This window comes from Heliangelus exortis, chromosome 12 (genome assembly GCF_036169615.1).
Source record: "Heliangelus exortis chromosome 12, bHelExo1.hap1, whole genome shotgun sequence".
NCBI classification, from domain to species: Eukaryota; Metazoa; Chordata; class Aves; order Apodiformes; family Trochilidae; genus Heliangelus; species Heliangelus exortis.
In genome coordinates this window covers 14575038-14594647 of record NC_092433.1, presented here as the reverse complement: position 1 = coordinate 14594647, position 19610 = coordinate 14575038, and the positions used below count along the sequence as shown (strand labels likewise).

General features: G+C 45.5%; 1 protein-coding gene and 1 long non-coding RNA gene across 5 annotated transcripts in view; one reads left to right on the top strand and one right to left on the bottom strand.

Annotated features, from left to right (window-relative positions):
- Positions 1 to 3952, top strand: part of PRICKLE2 (prickle planar cell polarity protein 2) — a 100055-nt gene extending 96103 nt beyond the window's left edge. For 2 of the 3 annotated variants that reach the window (XM_071756209.1, XM_071756211.1), the window contains one exon: positions 1224 to 3952. In XM_071756209.1, the coding sequence (XP_071612310.1) occupies positions 1224 to 2095 (872 nt within the window). In that variant the 3' untranslated portion in view covers positions 2096 to 3952. The remainder of the gene's footprint in view (positions 1 to 1223) is intronic. The other variant, XM_071756210.1, reaches the window with a different exon arrangement.
- Positions 3953 to 9988: 6036 nt separating this feature from the next.
- On the bottom strand, positions 9989 to 18052 carry LOC139801666 (uncharacterized). Of its 2 annotated transcripts, XR_011728264.1 has the most exons (4): positions 17399 to 18052; positions 13747 to 14421; positions 12906 to 13265; positions 9989 to 11648 (listed from the first exon to the last, which is right to left on the bottom strand). It is a non-coding gene; the product is annotated as an uncharacterized lncRNA (long non-coding RNA). The 2 variants fall into 2 exon arrangements; XR_011728263.1 differs by having other exon boundaries at positions 9989 to 13265.
- Positions 18053 to 19610: the final 1558 nt, after the last annotated feature.

The following is a 19610-nucleotide window of genomic DNA, read 5'->3' as shown; positions in this document are numbered from 1 at the left end:
ACTGAAAATCCTGCTGATGGTGCAGAGCTCTCTGGGTTAGGTCTGCACGGGGAGGTTGTCAGAGAGGGATGGGGAGAAGAGCGCCAAAGCAAACACTCTGCGTTTGATTTGGGGTGAAATGGATTTCCTTTGAAACAGTTTGGGAAACATGTTTTCCTGAGCTTGCAGTGCAAGTGCTAACTGCTGCCTGTTGTCAAGCCAACACGGAGATAGTCTGAATACAGTCAGAAAACACACCAGTGGCTGGGGCAGCGTGGGGTGTGTTGAGTTTCTCACTGATGGGTTGGCGCTGAGCGGACACCCCACATCTCTGCTGATGGGTTAAGGCTTTCTGGGCTGGAAGAAATCACTTTATGGGAGCTCAGGACTGATGAAAGCACCTTATAGGAGCTCAGGGCTGGAGGAAATCACCTTATGGGAGCTCAAGGCTGGAGGAAAGCACCTTATAAGAGCTCAGGGCTGGCTTGCCCATGGGAAAGACCCTGTGGGCCACCTTCCTGAGGAGAGCAGCCCAAGCAAGCTGGAGCTGATGTTCCTGGCTCCTGACCACATGCAGATCATTGGATATTAGCAGGCACGATATCCTGACCCTCCTGCCACCCTGCAGCTTACAAGGAGGTCTGGCAGACCCTCTGGGGCTCAGGTGTTTTCTCACCTCCTGGGAAACCAATCTGCATGCACGTGGCCAAGGCGGTGTGGTTCTGGGGGATGTGCAGTGCAGGGTGGTTACAAACCTGGCTCAGTCTGTGACCCTGTTTCAGCTTCCCCTGACATTGTTCAGTCCTTCAGGACGTGTCATTGTTGCACAAGGTGTGGGTGCTGGATCATGGCACCCCAGTTATCTGGGTGTGCAGGAAGCCTCAGGTTACCTCTGATGCATAATTTCTCACTGCCATCACTAGTTATTTCTGTTAAGTCACAGACAGCGTAGACATATGGGGAAGGAAGTTGTGAAAAGCAACTTGGAGTCTAACTAAAAACACCTTAAATTGGTGTCATTCCCCCAAAGGAGTAGCTGCCTGCTCTTTTAGAAAAAAAACAAAAAACCAACCAAACAAAAAACCCATCCTCTTGAAAGGGCTCTCCAGGACAGCATCTGAACCACTGAGTTGTCAAAAACCTCCGGCCAAACCCAGCGTTCTCCCTGCATCTCTGCTTATAGAAAACTCTCCTTAACTTTGGTTTTGGGTTTTTTTTCCTTCCTGTGCCCTTTCCCTTCACAGGCCTCTCTGCAGATGGCGGAGCCAAGCGCCAGGAGCACCTCTCCAGATTCTCAATGCCTGACCTGAGCAAAGACTCTGGGATGAACGTCTCGGAGAAGATGAGCAACATGGGCACCCTCAACTCCTCCACCCAGTTCCGAAGCGCCGAGTCCGTCCGCAGCCTGCTCTCAGCTCAGCAGTACCAGGACATGGAGCCCAACAACCTCCACAACCTCGCCAGCCCCCTGGGCTACCGGGAGCGACCGTCGCACGGGAGGATACACCAGAGCTTCGACTACGGCAGCGGGGTGCCCGGGGGGAAGCTGGGGGCACCCGAGGTCCCCAGGCACGCGCCGATGAGCGAGCGCACGCGGCGCCGAACTAACCCGCGGGATGAGGACCGGCATTACCGCCCGCACCGACCCCGGAGGTCCCGGAGGTCCCGGTCGGATAACGCCCTGCACCTGGCCAGCGAGCAGTGCTACAGGCTGAAGGAGAGACCCTCGCTGCGAGCCAGGGAAGACTACGACCAGTTCATGCACCAGAGGAGCTGCAGGGAGATGGTGGAGCAGGGTCCCCGCAGGGACGCCTACGGCCACTGTCCCCGGACGGTCTCGGATCTCGCCTTGCAGAACCACTTGGGGGAGAGGTGGGGGCCCTACTTCGCCGAGTACGACTGGTGCTCCACCTGCTCCTCCTCCTCGGAGTCTGACAACGAGGGGTATTTCCTCGGGGAGCCCATCCCCCAGCCCGCCCGCCTGCGGTACGTGACCAGCGAGGAGCTCCTGCACAAGTACGGCTCCTACAGCATGCCCAAGTCTTCCACGCTGGGTGGAAGGGGACAGTTGCACAGCAGGAAAAGACAGAAGAGCAAAAACTGTACCATATCCTAATGGCATCCTTGCCGGGCACCTTGGGAGAATGTAAATTAACTCACCAACTTGCACTGGTTTAGATCATGTAAGCGCTTTTATTGTAACAAAAAAAGAACAAAAAAAAAAAAAAAAAGAACCCGAAGAGTAGGGATTTGTAAGAAGGTTGTAGACTGGCTTCTAGAAATAGTCATAATCCTGGGCACAGTGAATATATTTTGCACATCTTTCTTTGGAGGGGAAAGAGAAAAAAAAAAAAAGTCAAAAAAGTTCACTTTAGCCTCTAATATTTACCCAGTAGTTTTTCCTTCTTTCTCCCAGATACTGCCAGCCTTTTGAGTTCCCTTTGTCCGTGTGTTTTGGTTACCACTGTTGACTCTCAGCATCACTTCGCCGGTAGCTTTTGCTTTCCATCATGGTTTTGTTCTCCAGTAGCCACGTTGGTTGGTAGGTAGCTTTTCTCTCTCGGACAGTGTGGGAGCCTAAGTTATTTCTGTGATTGTTGTAAATGCAATGTAAATGAGAGTTTGGAGAAAATATTTTTGTATTTTGTAATATCAGAGGAATTTCTATATCTTAGAAGTCACTGGGAAAATGCATGCACATTCAGAATTGTTTTCAGCCAGAGCTAACCAAACAGTACTTTGGCCACCCCCCCCTTTCCATCCCTCCAGCTTTCCATTTCATCATCAAATTTCTTAAGTATATCGGTTGTTTTGAGGTTTGTTTGTTGTTGTTTTTTTTTTTTTAACCCTTTTTTTCCCATTTGTTTCATTCCTGGTAAACAAAGAGAACACTTTTTGATTCATTAAATCTTGAAGAGGCCTTGGTGGCATTTTGAAGTCTGCTCACGCCTGTGATTTCAGGTATGCTCCATCAGAGAGAGGAACCCTGACAGCTGCAAAAGCAACCTTTTTTTTGTTTTTTTTTTTTTTTAATTATTCTAAAATAGGAAGGAACAGAACTACCAAATGTCTGCAAATGTTGTAAATGACCAAAGCCAGAGAAGGAATTTTACACCTCTGTAGAGAACGCTGAAGTTACTAAACGTCGAACTATTATCTGGAGTAAATAAAAGTGTAAATGGTGCAATTGTGTGATGTCAGCATGACGTTGTTTTGAATATAGACTTGTCTTATGGTGCTCTAGTCTCCTGGGTTATGTTAACTGCTGTTCATTACCAAGTGGAAGTCTCAATATTGCCTACTTATTGCCTAACAGAGAACGACCGCAAACTGCTCCTGCCCTGGAGAGGTGCCCGAGGCTGCTCATGGCTGAGGGGGAAGCTTGTCCCTGGGTGGGCCAGGACAGCCCCAGAGCTGCCTCACCAGGGCAGAGGGGTCTATAAATAGGGCTCAGCTATTGTGTTATGGTGGATGTGAGTTTGTTCTCTGTATACTTTAAACCATTGGGATGCTGCTGCCACGGCACGTCCCGGAGGACTGTGAGCCAGCGCTGGTTGTCCCGGTGCTTCCCGGGAAGGAGCAGGTTTACAAAAGGGGCTCTTGGCACCCAAAGATGCAGGTTAGTGCCTGAGGGTGTTAAGATTAAGCCCCAGGAGGGCTGAGAGGCATCTGCCATCATCTCAGGGTGCCCCTGCACCCCCCAGCAAGTCGGCCCCTGCCCTGCACTCCCCAGGGACACCCCCTTGCCTACTCAAAGCAGCAGATGCTGAAAAATTTTGAAGAAGGATGTCTCCACAGCACAGACTATTGCTAGGAATTTTTTTGTTGTTTGTAAAGGACAATGTGATAATTATTATTCCTTTAAAAAGAAAAACACACACACAAAAAACAAACAGAAATTACACTTAAGTATATTTAAAAAAAAAAAAAATATGTTTTTTCCAGTTGGAATAAATGGAAGTATTCATCCAAAGGGCAGAGTCTCGTGTGTATTTTTACTCTTAAGCACTGTGTGTTAATTGTGAGTAGAAAACTGGCTTTTCATTTAGCTGGTATTGCAATGAAAGCAAAAAACTCAGCTCATGCCCATCCCTTGACATGGTTTCAGTGGGCAAGGAAAGTCAGCAGAGGAAAATCTGCACACCATGGACCTTCCTGGGGTTGGTGACACAGTCCCATTTTTTGGTGCTAAAAAAAGCCAAGTCTTCAGCTGATGTAAATCAGAGCAGCTCAGCTGAAATCCCTCAGAGGCCTCCTGTTTATACTGGGGGAGCTTTCAACCTCTGATTTATAAATAACAGCCCATTTCTTCGAAAGATCACAGATCTTTCCATATTTCCTAACACAGCCCTGGTAACTCAGGTAGGGCCATTGCTTTCAGCAACAACTACGACATTAATGCAGGTTATTATATAATTGGCATTTAATATGCAAAATTTCATTCATTGTATGTGATTAAAAGCACAATGAACTCTCAGCTCTGGTACAGCTGAGCTGCTCTTGGTACAGTGGGAACCTGAATTCTTCTGCAAAGGGTGAAAAATTCATCCCCTGCTTTTTCCCCTTTCCTTGATTGCTGCCCTGCTCAGGGGTAACAGAACAAGCTTTAATGACTCCTTGCAGCAGAACTGCTGCACCTTTTCCTGTGCAATTTTGCATGGATATTCAGGGCCCACTGTCCTCATGGATGGGACAGTCTCCCTGCTCATGTCACTCTTCAAAATCCTGTTGTCAACCCAGCTGTAATGCCACACAGGAATGGGGACAGGCAACAACTCAGGGAGTGCAGAGTATCTCAGGTGATGCTCCCCTCCAGCAGGCTCTTCACCAGCACTGGGGAAAGGTCTGGAGTCACATTTTTGGAAGAAAGACAGTGCTGTCAAAATAATGAGTCAATAGGACGTTCATAAATGTGCAAATGCCACTTCCAAACATTTTGAGTTTTTGTATGGGCTCCAGAAGTCCCATACACTTTGAGATACACAGTTTAAAAGAAATGAATTGGTGATTTTTTTTTTTTTATTTTTTTTTTTTTTATTAGCCCATTCAGGGTATGATTAACCATTTCTGACAAACCCACTGAGCTTGACGGATGGAGCTACAAACCTGTAAAATTTTGCTCTGTTGCCATCTGGGCTTGCTGGCTTACATCTCTGCATGAGGCTTCCAGTGTCCCGTGAGAGCAGGGGGCACGTGCAGCCCACTGTATCCAAGAACTTACTAAAGGTGACACCACCTGAGGCTGGGGAGGGTGTCAGCAGGGCCAGTTTCCAAGCAGAAAGAGCAGGACACTTTGGCCAAGGGAGTGGGAAGCTTTGTGCTGGTGCCCCAGCAGCTGTGTTACCAGAGTCAGCCTGGCACACTGTGCCTGCTGCTTCAAAAAATAAAATAAATACATCTAAGCAGGTCTTCTACTGCCACAATTTTAGATCTTTTTTTTTTTTTTTTTTTCCTTAAGACTTACTCAGGAAGGCATGTCCAGTGTGACCCCAGGGTGATGGGATGGTTTCAGTGGTTCCTTGCCCATCCCAGCATGGAGAGCCTTGTGATGCTGACCATGGCTTTTGTCTGCTTTTCATTACTGGGCTCAGAGTGTGCATTGTGTCCTGTGAGCTGGTCCTGAGGACACAGACACACAGCCCTTCAGCAGCTGCTACTCCATTGCAAAGCCAACATTCACATCACATGCTTGGCCACAACCCTGGCAGGAGAGCAGCATCCTTGTGTCCATAGTAAGGCCTCTGCAACACCCAAAATGCCCTGACATGGACAGCATGTTGGCACCAAAGCCACTGGAGCTGTGCAGAGAAGCTTTCAGCACGTTGAGGCTTGTTGAGGAAGCCCAAAAGCCACAAAGTCTTGAACCCATGAAGATAAATGATAATCAGATGAGCAGACCCTCTGTGGGAAAAACGTGGAGATAAGAAGGCTGAGGTTAGAAATAATCAGAACCACCCTGATCTGGAAATTGTTATCTGCAGATAATCCTATATTTGCAAACAGCCCAAGTGGCTCTGGCTATGTGGCCACCACCAAGCTCCTGGGATGAGCAAGGGTGCAAACACCAACCCTAAGTGCTCAATGGCTTTGAAAACCAAGCTGCTTGTGAAGAGGTGAAAATGTGCAGCTTAAAGAGAGCAGCATTGGGTGGCTGTGTAAGTAATGAGAGCTGTTAGATGAAGGCTGAGGGCTGCTGTTAAAAAGGCATGCATTTAGTGCCAAAATTTAATACCTCCAAAAAAACCCTGCCTGTCCAGCATGGGACCAAACTTGGCCCCTGCTGCCCCCAGTCTCTGCCCTCTCCCTGGTTTCCAGCTAATCTGGATCCCTGGGCTGTGAGTTGCCATGTTATCTAAATAAAAATAAAAATTAAAAAAATTCAAAATAATCCCTGTTCCTTGCCCTTACACACAATTATGCTATTCTTGAAAACTAGGCTGTCCTCATTCTCCTGAAGATTAGCTGCCACCTCGACAGCCAGGGGAAGCTCATTAGCTAAGAACAATTTCAGAGCTTTTTTTTTTTTTATGCAACACATTTTCAGCCCAGATCCTTAAAACAGCTCAGGAATTCAGTCCCTGTTTTAATACAAGGGCAATTGGTGGCCAAGGATGGTCAGGGTCATGAACAAGTCACTAGGGAGATGGGTCCAATTTCCAAAAGCATCCACAAATTGTGCCCCATCAGGGCATTTATAAACCGTGCCAAATAAAACTTTTTTTTTTTTTTTTTTTTTCTCTTAAGAACTGGATCTGAATCGAGCCTGTGAAGGGGGAGTCTTGTCAGCCAGGTCTTATCTACCCATCTCCTATGGGACCCAGAGCAACCACAGGCAAGAGCTGACCCCTTCCCACCCTGTCACTGCTACATATAAATTCACCAGCCCAGGTGCTTTATGTGTCCATTTTCTGAGCTGCAGCTGAGCAGCTCCCTTTGCACTTCTGAGAGAGAGATCACAGCTTTTCTTTTTGAGTTGCAGACAAACACCCACCAGCTGAAGGCTGGCAGCTGGATATACAGGTAGTTTGGTTTTGGAAGTCCCACTAGCACCTGCCTGTGTCTCCCTTAGGAAAGACCTTCCTATTTTCCACAGCTATTTCCATACTTTACAATCCTGAAAGAGGGGAAAAAAAGGCATTTATTACCAGGCAGGTACTGCTAGATGCTGACAGCTCATTTGTTAGGGAGCAAGACATTCTTACCGTCACTTCTAGTGGCAAGAATGCCTGTCTGGACCTTTGAACACTAAAAAAAAAAAAAAGAAAAAAAATTAGTTTAAATTATTTAAGTCTCTGCCCACCAACCCTGGGCACCAGCACTGTGCTGTGTGCCTCTCTCCATGACAGGGCTCAGCTTCATCTGCCTCCAGGCTTCATCCTCCCCTGGGAGGAGCAGAGGAAATCATATTTTAGGCTTAACCCACCTTAGCTTGGTGACCAAGAACCCTTAGCCACAGCCCCACCTTTGTGCTTCTTCACTTCATATTAATAACTCAGCAAAATTACCAGTTTCCCTGTTTAAGGCAAACCCAGTCATTTGCTAAGGCATTCTCAGGAGAGTTTTCCTGTCGTAAAAGCAAATATTTATATCTGCTCTGCTCTTAGAGGCTCTGGATATGATCAACTCTTAGGGCAAGATTTAGCTGAAAGAGCTGATTTATAAAAATGCATAAACAAAGCCCTGTGAAGCAAGTAAATTCAGCCTAAATAAAGCATTAAAATCTGAAGAGCACACATCAGATCACAGTATATATATGTGTGTGTGTGTATATATATATATACACACACATGTAGATACATATATATATGTGTGTATATATATGTATATATAAGTGTGTGTATATATATACACACATTTAATTCATACAATCAAACAGGCAGCTTGCCTTGCTGGGATGCCACATCACCATCACCCCAGGAGCAAGCCCTGAGCCAGGCTGTGTGTATATTTAGGCAGTGTCTCTACCAGCACGTGCCCTGATTTATAACAAACCCAGCCCAGCAATCTGCTCCAGCCACCTCATGCTTCTGCTCCATGCCTCAGTTTCCCCATCTCCAAACCTGCATTGCAATGATGTTTTTACCAGGAAGGAGCTTCAAAAAAAAACCTCGAGTGAGGAAAACTGCCTAAACCAGTTCTAATTTAAAGCAGTAGCTCTGGCTCAGGGTTTGAGCCACTTTTGTTGGCAACTGGGTGTGAGCATGCTCTGGCCCTTGCCCCAGCTCATTTCCCATCAACACAAGCCTCACTTAGATCCTCACTGCTCGAAAGAACTTGCTTCAGCTGTATACAAGATCATTTTTTTTTCTTTGTTTCTGTAAGTCAGGGTTTTAATTGTCAGTTACTTACTCATGAGTACTCTTCTATGACTGATGCTGGAGCAGACTCAAGCAGTTTTTATTTTGGTCCTTGGTTTAATTAGCTTTTTCGGAAGAGCAAAGCAGGGCAGAGATCCATCCTCCCCGCTCATCACATCCTCCTTATTTACATTTTTCCAGTATCCCGAGTAACTCAGCACAGAAAACAAACAAATGAACTCTGAAACATATACAAAACATCTGGAGATGCTGCAATTCAGTAATTATTGCTACTCATTCCCAATGCACACCAAGTGCCTGTTGGAAAGGCCATTAATATATTGGCCTGATGGATGCTGCCAGATGAGCTCCCCCCAGCCCCATCTGCCTGGGTTGGGTCTCACCTTGACTCACTGCCAAAAGCTGAAACATTGGAATTTCTGGTCAGCAGCAGCCTCTGGAGCTCTTGGCCCACAGCAGTAAATACAGCTGGTCAGATCAGGGCTGTTGAATTATTTATGTGATTACTTCAAAACAGTCAATCCCTGCCTGCACTGGCATGCTCCATCTTTCCTCAACTCAACATGGCTGGTAAGCAGTTTATGAATAGTTGGGAAGTTCTGCTGAATTCATAGATTACTGTAAAAAAAACCCAAAAACCCCAAAGAGTTAAAAAATGCTGAGTGAAATATTTTTGTGTAACACACTGCACTCTGTTCACATGGCTACAGGGGAGGAAAGGGGGGCTGGGGAGAGCTGCTCCATGGGTTGGCCCAAAATTAATTTGTAAGATTTCAGGCCAGCAGATGTGATGGTGCAGGGGAAATGGGGAAAAGGGAAAAGGAAGAAGTAAAGTGAAAAGGGAAGAGTAAAGGGATGGGAAAGGGAAAGGAAAAAGGGAAAAAAGAAAAAGGACAAAGGGAAAAAGAGATTGGGAAGGAGAGGAGGCTCTCCCCCAGGCTGGGTACTCAGCAGCCCCCAAATTTATTTGGGAATTTGCAATTCACACCTGGCCCAGTTGTGTTGGTGGAGGGATTTGCTCAGAGGACACGAATCTTTGAGTATTTATGAATGTAATCGTTTATGGAAAAGGACAGAAAGAGAAGAAGTTGACTTGGGATGCTCAGAGAGCTGAAGCAAACAAGCATCGCTCTCCATGGAGGCTTTAGTGCAGCCCCTGAGATCTCTGCCTTTAATGCTCCGTGCTTGTTAACAGCCAAGAGAGCGTGGGAAGAGCCTGTCTGGGGGGAAGAAAGGCAAAAATCTCCCAGTATCACTTTCATAATTCAGAGTTTCAAACTAATGCTGACGAGAACGTCATTATTGCTGAGCATCTGCTGGGCTCAGGGAGTAAAATTCCTTTTATTCGTCTCAAGTGTCAGGATTTTCCAGTGCAAGAAATTTTCAAGTGCTTGTCTCAGTCCCTGCTTGTATGCAAATGATGCTGTAACAGTTCTTAGACTGAACGACCTGAATTTAGCTGGCATCACTCAAAGCATCTGTCAGCCTTGTCAGAAAAGAAATACTTCTATTCTTTCAGGTCAAAACAATCCAAAATTGTTACTAGAATATTGAGACAGTTTAAGACATGAAGAGTAAAATGAAAACGGTTCAAAACCATTTTTCCTCTCAGTGAAGGTTTAATTTATATTTTCTTTCTACACGTAATGTAATTTTTTTCACAGGTAACATGTTAAAATCAATTTCTTGCAGTGCAATACACCAGTTCTCCATTACTGGGCAGGGCTGGATTCAATCACATGTACAGGAGGAAACTGGAATGGGGAAAGAAAAGACCTAAGGCATGGACAAAAAAATAGTAAAAAATTAAGCAGGGACTTGTGCCAAGGATTGGAAGCAGAAATCGAGGCTCCAAGATCAAACACTTGTGGGGATGCTGCAAGCAAAGCTGAAGAAACAGAGGGGATCTCCTGGGGATCCTGAGCTGTCAGGATGGATTTAGGAACTGGGAGGCTGCCAAAGGAGGCACATCCCTCACACAGTTACTGCAAGTGCCCAATCCTGGCACACGCAGGTTATACACCCTCACTCACCACTGCTCACTGCAAAAGCCAAAGCGAGCAGCCCTGACTGGACTGGGCACCCACCTCCAGCACTGAAAGCAGATGGATTTTCATTTACAGAGGTGAGCACAAGGATCTCCCTCTCCTGCACACTCACACGGAGTTCTGCATCACAGCCTCTATCATTTAGATGTGGAACTGTGAGGAAATAGCATATTATAATAACAGCATGAATATATCCCTGGAGCTCGGGATGATAAGGCAGTAATCAAGTTTCAGCAGTGTGGAGCGAGATACCACAGAACTCTTTCCTTAAGATAAGCACATCCCAGGACCAGTGTGATACCCTCTCCCCTCTGGCGTGCCTGGGCATCCAGAGAACTGATTTCTCCAATATCCACTATATTAAACTATAACCAGAATATCCAGATCAAAATCAGATCCCCATGGGCTTTGGTCTAATAGTCCGGATAACCACACTGCCTTCCTTTTCATAGCGTGTGATTTATTCATAGCACCTTGGGAAATGAAGAGCCTCATGAACAGTGGGAGTGGACTCCATACCTGCAAAAATAATATTTTCCTCTCACTGATCCATTACCACCACCTTCCCAGCAAAGGAAAGAGCAAACAAACTGCTGCCCAGCAGCATCCCGAGCCCTTTGCCCACCTGCAGAGCACACGCTCCTTGGGCTTCTACCAGGGCACAGCATGAGGCCTGGGGACATTTCCTCAACACAACCTTAACCTGATTCCCCCACAGGTGGCATGACTCTGGATTTCAGGCTTTCAGAAGCCTGAATTTCTGAGGTTTGTGGCTGGCTGAGCCACCTGACCTGCCAAATGCCATTTGCAGAAGCATGCTTGAACTTCGGGATGGGCAAGAGCTTGAGCAGAACCATGGACATTTGCTCCCAGGGGTACCATGAGGACTCTGCAAACGTGCTGCATCCCACCCAGGCAAGGCAAGCAGTGAGGTTGAACTGATTGCTGCAACCATGACACAGTATCTCAGTATTACATAATTTTGTCTTTCTAAATTAAGGGCTCGGAGTGGGTAGATGACAGAAAGTACAATGGGACATGTGGTGGTGGTGGTGGTGGTGGGGATTGCAAACTCTAGTTTGAAAAAGTGAGGAAAAAAGACCAACTGTTTCCCTTGACTTCCCTCACGGTCCCAAGGGCAGGCACACAGTCCTGAGTACAAGGAGGGAAACACAGATACCTCTCCAGCCCTTCCCAGACAACTGGACCATGCTGTGAGATGCCAAGGCCACTTGGTCCTTGTCTCTAACTTTCCACTGAAAATGTACTGATTTCCTCAGGTGAGAAAAGAGCATTTGAAGTTCTAGCAAAAAAATACAAGGAGATACAAGTTCCTGTGAGATATTTTTACCTATTTCATCCCATAGCTTCAATCCCATAACTAGGTCTCCTATCCCTTCTTTTGATGCTCTGCCCCATTTATTGGCAACTTTCTGACCCCGTTCCCATTTCAGGTAATATTTTTTTCTTTTAGTGTTCTCAGAAGAGGGGGGAAAAAACAAAGATTCGTCACCTTTACTCAGATGACTGAAATCTTTAAGACCTGCTCTAACTTTGTATTTCAAAGGACATGATCATGGTATCAGAGTAGGGTATCTATAAAGTAGAAGACAAATATATAGATTTCTATATATAAAGTAAGATATATATAAAGTAGAGGTATCCATACAGCAGACACATCCCAGCCTGTGCCCTGGTGGTCCAATGGGCCTCCTATTATTGGAACCTGAAAGTAGAGGGCTTCCCACACCCTGGAGCAGCACTGGGTGCAAGAAATCTGATTTTCTTCAAGCAAACCTAAGCATAAAAAATGCAGACAGTGGCAGAGCACACACTGCAGCCTTAAGCAGGGGCAGAGAGGACGTGTGTTCCTCTTGCATTTAAATCAGAGTCACACTTTATTAACAGCAAAGAACCTTCTTGCCTGTGAAATGGTACATGCTTCCAGTCAGATCTGAGCAGTGAAACCATATTCCCTAATGCCAAATCTAAGAATAGATGAGCCTTGTGTCAAGCACATCACCTTTTTATCTGATAGATGCTTATTAAGTGAAGACAGAATATCTGTTGCATAAAAGCAAGCCACCTGCTGCCAAACAGCAACCTTCACTCTGCCTTAGATAAATGTGTTCTCAGCTAATTTATGCTAATGCCCTGCTTCAAGTTACACCACGCTTGCCAAATTTTGAAAGACCAGATTTCTCAGTGCTACAGCACAACCCCAGGAGGCACCAACCCCTCCTCTGATGGAGGCACAAACACTCAGTGTTGGCTGCAGCTCCCTTGGGGAAACTCTTGGCCAGGTCAGCCTGAGAGCATCGGGAAAAGACTGGACCCAGGATATTTGGGACAGAGATTTGGCACGGTGAGCTCCTCCTGTCAGCCCAGCTCCATGTGCAGACAGAGGTCTCGGGCTCATCTCTGTTGTTCCCAAGAGCTTCACCATTTTGGTGAGTGAGTCCCTCTCAAGCCACCCAGGACCTCGCCCATGCTCTGATTTCAACAACCATCTCTCCAAGCAGCCTGTGTCCCTGAGGAGGGATGAGCAGGAGCAGTTCACCTGGCTTACAATCAGCCTTGGCATCTCCATGGCAACTCCAGCGGATGCTGCACTCCTAATGGCTCCTAAGGAAAGCAGCAGCAGCAATCAGGTTCTGTCTTGGTCATCTCCAAGGGAGCAAGTGGATAATGTGGAAGAAATCAATAAGAGGCATTTAAACAGCTTTGAATAGTGTAATTGCCACAGAAATTCCTCTGCATTAAAATGATTCCTTAAAAGGCACAGTATGTCCTCTGCCTCAGTTTTTGCTCTGCTGCTGCTGGGCACTGGTGTCCTGCAAAGGTCCATGGAAGAGGCTGAAGGGGACAAGGAGGGGTGTGCTGCTCTTGGATGGGTTCTCTGTACCAGGACTTGGTTTCACTGGTAAAAGATCCCAAACACGAGAAATTCAAGATCATTAACATGGTGCATCTTTCAACAGAAACATACCAGAGAGAGAAGCACCTGAAAACCTGCTGGAAAACCTGTCTCATTTTAAGACATTTGAGAGTCGTGACCTTAACTTCTGAGTCAAAGACTCAGCCCTCCCCACAACACCATCTCAAATCCCCAACCTTCACTTTGCTGGAAGCAGGTGGGTGGCTGTGCTGTAGGAACCCCAAAGGGATTTTTGGCTTTCTAGAAAAGTGAAAAGTGTATTTTTCACCCACAAAAAAATGCCTCATGGGAGGTTTGCACCCTGACCCTGGGACAGGAATACACCTGACACCTCCCAGGCACCCACAAGAGAGGGTCATGTCCTACTTCACAGCTGGGGTGCATCCCTGAAGACCACTGGGCAGGATTCAGCCCACCATTGCTATTTAGGAGCCAAAAGGCATTTCTGCCTCATCCTACTCACCCCCAGTCTCTGCTGCCATGGTGGAAGCTCTCCCCAGTGGCCCCTCCAGCTCTATGTATCAGGATATCAGGGAAAATAAATTACACAGGTTTTAGGGTTAACGTGTTTGCATTCATATTCCAAGCCTTGCTTTCACATCTATAACTCATTTTCCAACATCTTCAAGCAAATTTCACACTGTTGGAAAAATGTCAAGGGCTTAATCCGATATGTGTGATATTTACTGATGCCACTAGGGAGAGATGATCACATCTTCCACTCCCCATCATGTTTCTTATGAGAGTGAAAACATATCAGGAGAATTCACTGGGTTTCGCTATGCTTGATAAATGCAAATGAACATAAATCAAACTATCTGAGGAGCACAGACAAATAACTCTGCATTAAGAGACCCATGGAAGAGCTTACAGGACTGAAAGCTTATCTGGTTTTTCCAGTTGTAGTAGATGGTCTAGAAGTACGTGGCTTGGCTGACAAACCTTGCCATGGCTGCACTTGAACTGCATCACAGAGCATGACCTGAAGTCCAGGACCAACCTCCTGCAAGCCTTCTGCTTGGCATCAGCTGGATGAAGAGTGGAATTGAAGACAGCAGGAAGAAAAGGCAGATGGATGAAAACTGCAGTGCATCAGTACTAGGATTTTCCTAGGATTTTCCTCGGATTAGTTTATTCCCTGGAATATCAAAAGGAAAAATGTCATCCTGGCCTGGCTGATGCCAATACCCACATTGCCACCAGGAGCCCTCTTGGGCCTGTGGATTAAATTGAGCTATTATTAATGCATGACATTCTGCTGATACCCAAATATCAATCAATATTATTGAATTCAGTAAATTTTGCTCTGAGTCTATAACTGTAACTTAATTTTGCCAAGACTTAGATATTAAAAAAAAAAAAAAGAGCTGTTCCTGAGGCTTCATTTTGGAAAGACATTCAGATCTCAGAAATAGGACTTGAAGTGTTAGTGGCAAGGAACATGTTTAATTAGATTCATGTCTGAGAAGTCCCCAGCTGCTCTGCAGACAAACAGAAATATCTGAGATTCCTTCCACTGCTATGGAGATCCAGAGATTGGCTCCTCTCCCTGTTGCCCCAGTCTGAGAGACTTGCACATGTGATTATTATCTGGTGCTGTTGCAGACAATACAGGATGCCACACAATCTCTGAGCACAGAGCAAATATTCCAGTGTTTTGTTTCAGAATTACTTCTACCCTGGTCATTTCAGAATCTGAAAAAGTCTTTGCTACATATATATATTTGAAAAGGCTTTCTGGAAGTTGGACATAGCATGCTTTCATTATGAAATAAAAATGCCTCATGTGCTCAGGATGGAAAAAAAAAAAGATCCCTGGCTTTTAAGAAAGCTTGGTGAGCTTATTAAAAACAAGACTGCTCACTATGCAGGTTGTCCTGCCAAATGAAAAATTCCCTCCTCTCTTCTCAGGCTTGTAAGCTGCTTTGTGTACTCAAGATGTCTCCTTCCAGCATCCAGCACATTTTCATGAGTAGTCTAACTTGGAATAAAATATCAGCTGCCATAAAGAGACCTCAGTGCAGCCTCACCTCAGCTTCATCCTCATGGGAAAGGGATGCTGGGGAAGCCACTGGTGACAACACCCTCTAACCCCATGGACCTTGGGAGTAGACCCACATGCTGCAGGGAACCATCATACCCAAACCATGTGTTTGGGGAGAAGCTGAAACAGGAACCATGTGCCAAAACCACAGCCAGCCATAAACACCATGGCTTGAGAAGAAGTGAGGTGTGACCACTCCCAAAATCCACATCCCTGGAGCACTGCAGCAAGTCCAACCACATGTGGAAAGATGCAGTTTGGGAGTTCCAGCTCCAGCCACAATTCCCAGGCCCATCTCACCAGCCCAGCTGCTTTTTCCCTTTTCTTTCTTGTTCCACATCCATCACCCACCCCATCCTGGCTTTGAGACAAAGGTACAGGGCATGGTGGGGTGATGAACACAGGGGTTGGCCCTCCACTGCCTTCTGCCCTCTAATTTCCTTGGACATCCCTTGGACTGAATAGTCCATCCCACCACCTGGTCTGGTCTTCCCTCTAATTTCTCCTGCCACTTATTGGACTTCTCCATAGCCCATCCCACTCTCTGGGAGGAACTGGGAAAAGATACAGGTAGGCACAGTGCAAATCAGGATCCTGGCACCTCCATGTGGGGGAGCCCAGCTGAGCATCTCCAGGTCCTAAAGAGCTATATCAAGATAAGGAATATCACCCAGATTCCACTGGACTTGACAGTGAACAACACCTATTGCAAGGATCAGCTGAGCATGGAGATTGCTTCCAGTGGAGAGTGGAGCAAATCAAATCTCTGATCAGTCTGTTATTTAAAAATTACTTATTTCCTTTAAAAAAGCCCTCCAGAGGGAGAAGTGGACTTCTTGATCTAACAAAAAAACCAAACTGCACAGAACAGCTCAATCTCAATAACTCTCAAGTCTCCCTCCTCCCAAGGAAGGCCACACACTGCTGGCAAGCACCCAAAGGTTTTCCCAGAAGTGGAACAATTTTTTACCCTGTAGAGCAGAGCAATTCACTCAGCACAGCTGCAAACTCCATGTTTCAGCTGACCAAGGATGAGATGAGTAAGAGCAACTGCAAGGGTGAATCAGCACTTCAGGAACTTTGAAGATTTGCTCTCAGTAGCCAGAAAAGGCATTCCTTACCCCACAACCACCCCAAACTGGACCTCTTGCTCCCTCACTGAGTGGAGTCAGTGGTGCCATTTGGGCAGGTGCCTTGGTGATTTGGGACAATTCAGGACTGGACCACACACAGCTCATTTGCTACAAGAGATCACATTTTCCAGGTGAATTATCTGCATGGCTTTCTCTTTCCCAAACTTCTTGATTCCCACTTCTCTCACAAGCAATTAAGACTGTTTAAGACGATGATCACTTTAGACTTTGAAGATTTTTTTTCTCTGATCTTCTCTGTTTGTTCCTATAAATACAGCCTCAAATATTGTGGCATTCTGAATGTTTTCTGCTTCAGTAACAGCCTGGTAATTGTAATTAGTTTTGTCATGGTGGAAATTCAAAAATCTGGTCTGAATGTGTTCCTTTGAATTTGGTTAAAAGGCACTTTTTGAGCTGACAATCATCCTGACTGGAGCTTGTGAGAAAGAGCCAAATTCTAAACTTACGGGAAAGGCTCATTTTACTGCAGGGCTGAGAATCCTCTGTCTCAGAGCTCACTGGCTTCTCAAGGTGCTAGCAAGAGCCAGAGCAAATATTTCTCTGGGCTTCCACTTTCATGCAGTGTGTTTTAGATTACACTTAAGTGGATTCAGAAGAGGAAGCTGGGGGTGGTGGGAGGGAAGGAGACGAGGAGGTAAGAATGAAAGGAGGCAGCACATGGGAAAATGGAAGGAAACAGTCAATAAAAGAAAAATATGGTGCACAAAAATGGTGAGGAGGTACTGGTGGGCTTGAAAGAAAATCATACAGAAAGTTCAGAGTTATTTGTACCAGACTGAATAGATAAGGAGAATAAGGATATGTGTAAGGGTAATGTAGCAAAAGATTGCCAGAATCTGCTCTTTTGAGCCTCCTCTTTCATTCCAGAAGGTACCAAATCTGGCTCCACTGTGCTGTTGGGAATTCATGTTGGTTACCTTGCCCCAGGAGAAGCTAATCCTTTGTATGAGTCCTTCCACGGGTGATGTTGCCTCTTTCTTTATCCAGAATATGCCTCTCCATTCAAGGATGAAGTGACTCTGCCCTGCAAATCATTTCCACAGCAACATGAGGAGTGCAGTATATATTATGGCATCCTGCAGCACCTGTATAGTGCTACTGGGACATACAGGAGATATAAAAATAAAAAATTAAATTGGGCATGAACTTCTGCAGTTTTGCAAAACAGAAACCAAGGGCAAGGCTGCCTCTTACTCTGGGGATAATTGTCATGGAAACTACAAGTAAAGTAGCACATAAAAACAGCAGTAAGTATGAAAAAGGAAGCTGAAAATAGCTGCTCCAGGAATGTTTCTTTGCAAAGGTTCTAGACATTAAAAGTCAATTGAATAGTTTAGTAATTTTAGATGTTCTTGGAAAGTGAATTTTAAAGGACAAAACAGAAAATTATGGCTCAGCAAAAACTCCAGTAGAAAAAAATCTCTAAAAGGAAAATGAATGCAAGTAAGACTCCTGCAAGCTTTATTGTACACATACCTACGGATGTATAGATAGCTCACACATCTGCATGAGTATATATATAAGTACAGTGTGCATACATAGTTATATGTATAACTATATATAGTGTGTATACATATATATGTAATTATATGCTATATATATACACTACTGAAGAAAATCATACTGAAAAAGGAAGCCAGCACAAAACAAATACCTCCTGCATCAGAGGATGAGAAGGTTTTTTACAGGTTAATTTGACTGAAGTCCAAAGCCTTGAGCAGGAAACAAAGTTGCTTGATGAGTTGGACCAGTGTCTAAATGGCATCTGACCAAGGATGGCTGTGACAAGAAAATACACACTGAGGGGGAGATCCAGCAGCAGAATGGATGGGGGCCAAAGAGCTGCAATAATCAGAAAATACATGAAAGAGGAAGCTCAGGGTGTCTGCAGAGAGCCCCAATGGGTGGGAAGCAGGGTGCAGCCCCCAAAGAGCCAGGAGATGTTCTGCAATTAATAGCAAGTGTTTGATGGGCACAAACCAGGACACCTTTGTCTCTGCTCAAGAGGGCAGCAAACTGTGTTTCACAGAGTGCTTTTTCTTTGCTGTCAGGAACACCTCCCCGTGCCAGAAGGGTGATGGCACTTCCAGGGTTATTCTTTCAGCCAAAATTGCTGGTGGGGTGATGCACATGAGCTGCAAGCACAGGAGCAGGGGTTGGGGTCCCAGAGCAGCAGGTACAGCCTCCATGGGATGGTGCTGGGAATGGCAGGGCAGGATTCAGTGCAAACACTGAGGAATGGGATGAAACATGGAGGTGCTGTCATGCACTAAGAAAACATGAAAAGGCCATTTATGTTAGAGAGGGAAGACTGGGTTTGTAAAGGAAAATTCCACCTGGAGGATGCAAGAAGCAGCAGAATTTATACTGCCTCCCTCACCAGCACACACTGCTGGCTGGGGCCAGGATCATCCTGCTCCATTATTTATGTCACATTGGAATAAGCATTGAATAAATGGGAATAATCCCACAATAGCAAATGATATCCATGATCTAGTAACTGCCAAGCTGTTCATCTCAGCAGGTGAGATGAAAAGGTTTGATAAGGGGTGGGTACCTGAGAAGTGCTCCAGCACCACACTGAGTTCATGTCAGGGGTGATTTTAGAAGCTGGTAATACCCACACTATGTAACAAATAATGATCAGAAACTCAAACTGCACCCCTAAAGGAGTCAACAAAGGGAGAACCATCTCATTTACCAGAGGAGGTAACACATGAAAAAAAGAAAAGTACAGAAAGCAAGAGATGGGGTATTTATGAAAAAAATGTGGAGGTAGAGGCCTCTTTACTTCTGAGTGTTTACAACACAGAAAGATATCCAAAGGAACTAATTACACAGGTTTTTTTACTCCATAATGTCAAATCTCAGCTGAAGAAGCTTAAATATACAACCAAAAGTTACAGACACTGCTGTAATACCACTAATAACACTAGCATTTATAGAGGGCTAAATCACACTTGCCTTGCTTAAGGCCCTTCCCTCTGACCTTTGAAGGTTTGGTCTCAAGATGTGATGTAAATCATCTGGAGAGTTCTCTTCACCTCTACAGGATGAAGGGTATTCCTATTCTGGGAAAACAAGGTTAGTCTTCTGAATGAAAAAAAAAAACCAAGGGTATTGGAGGTA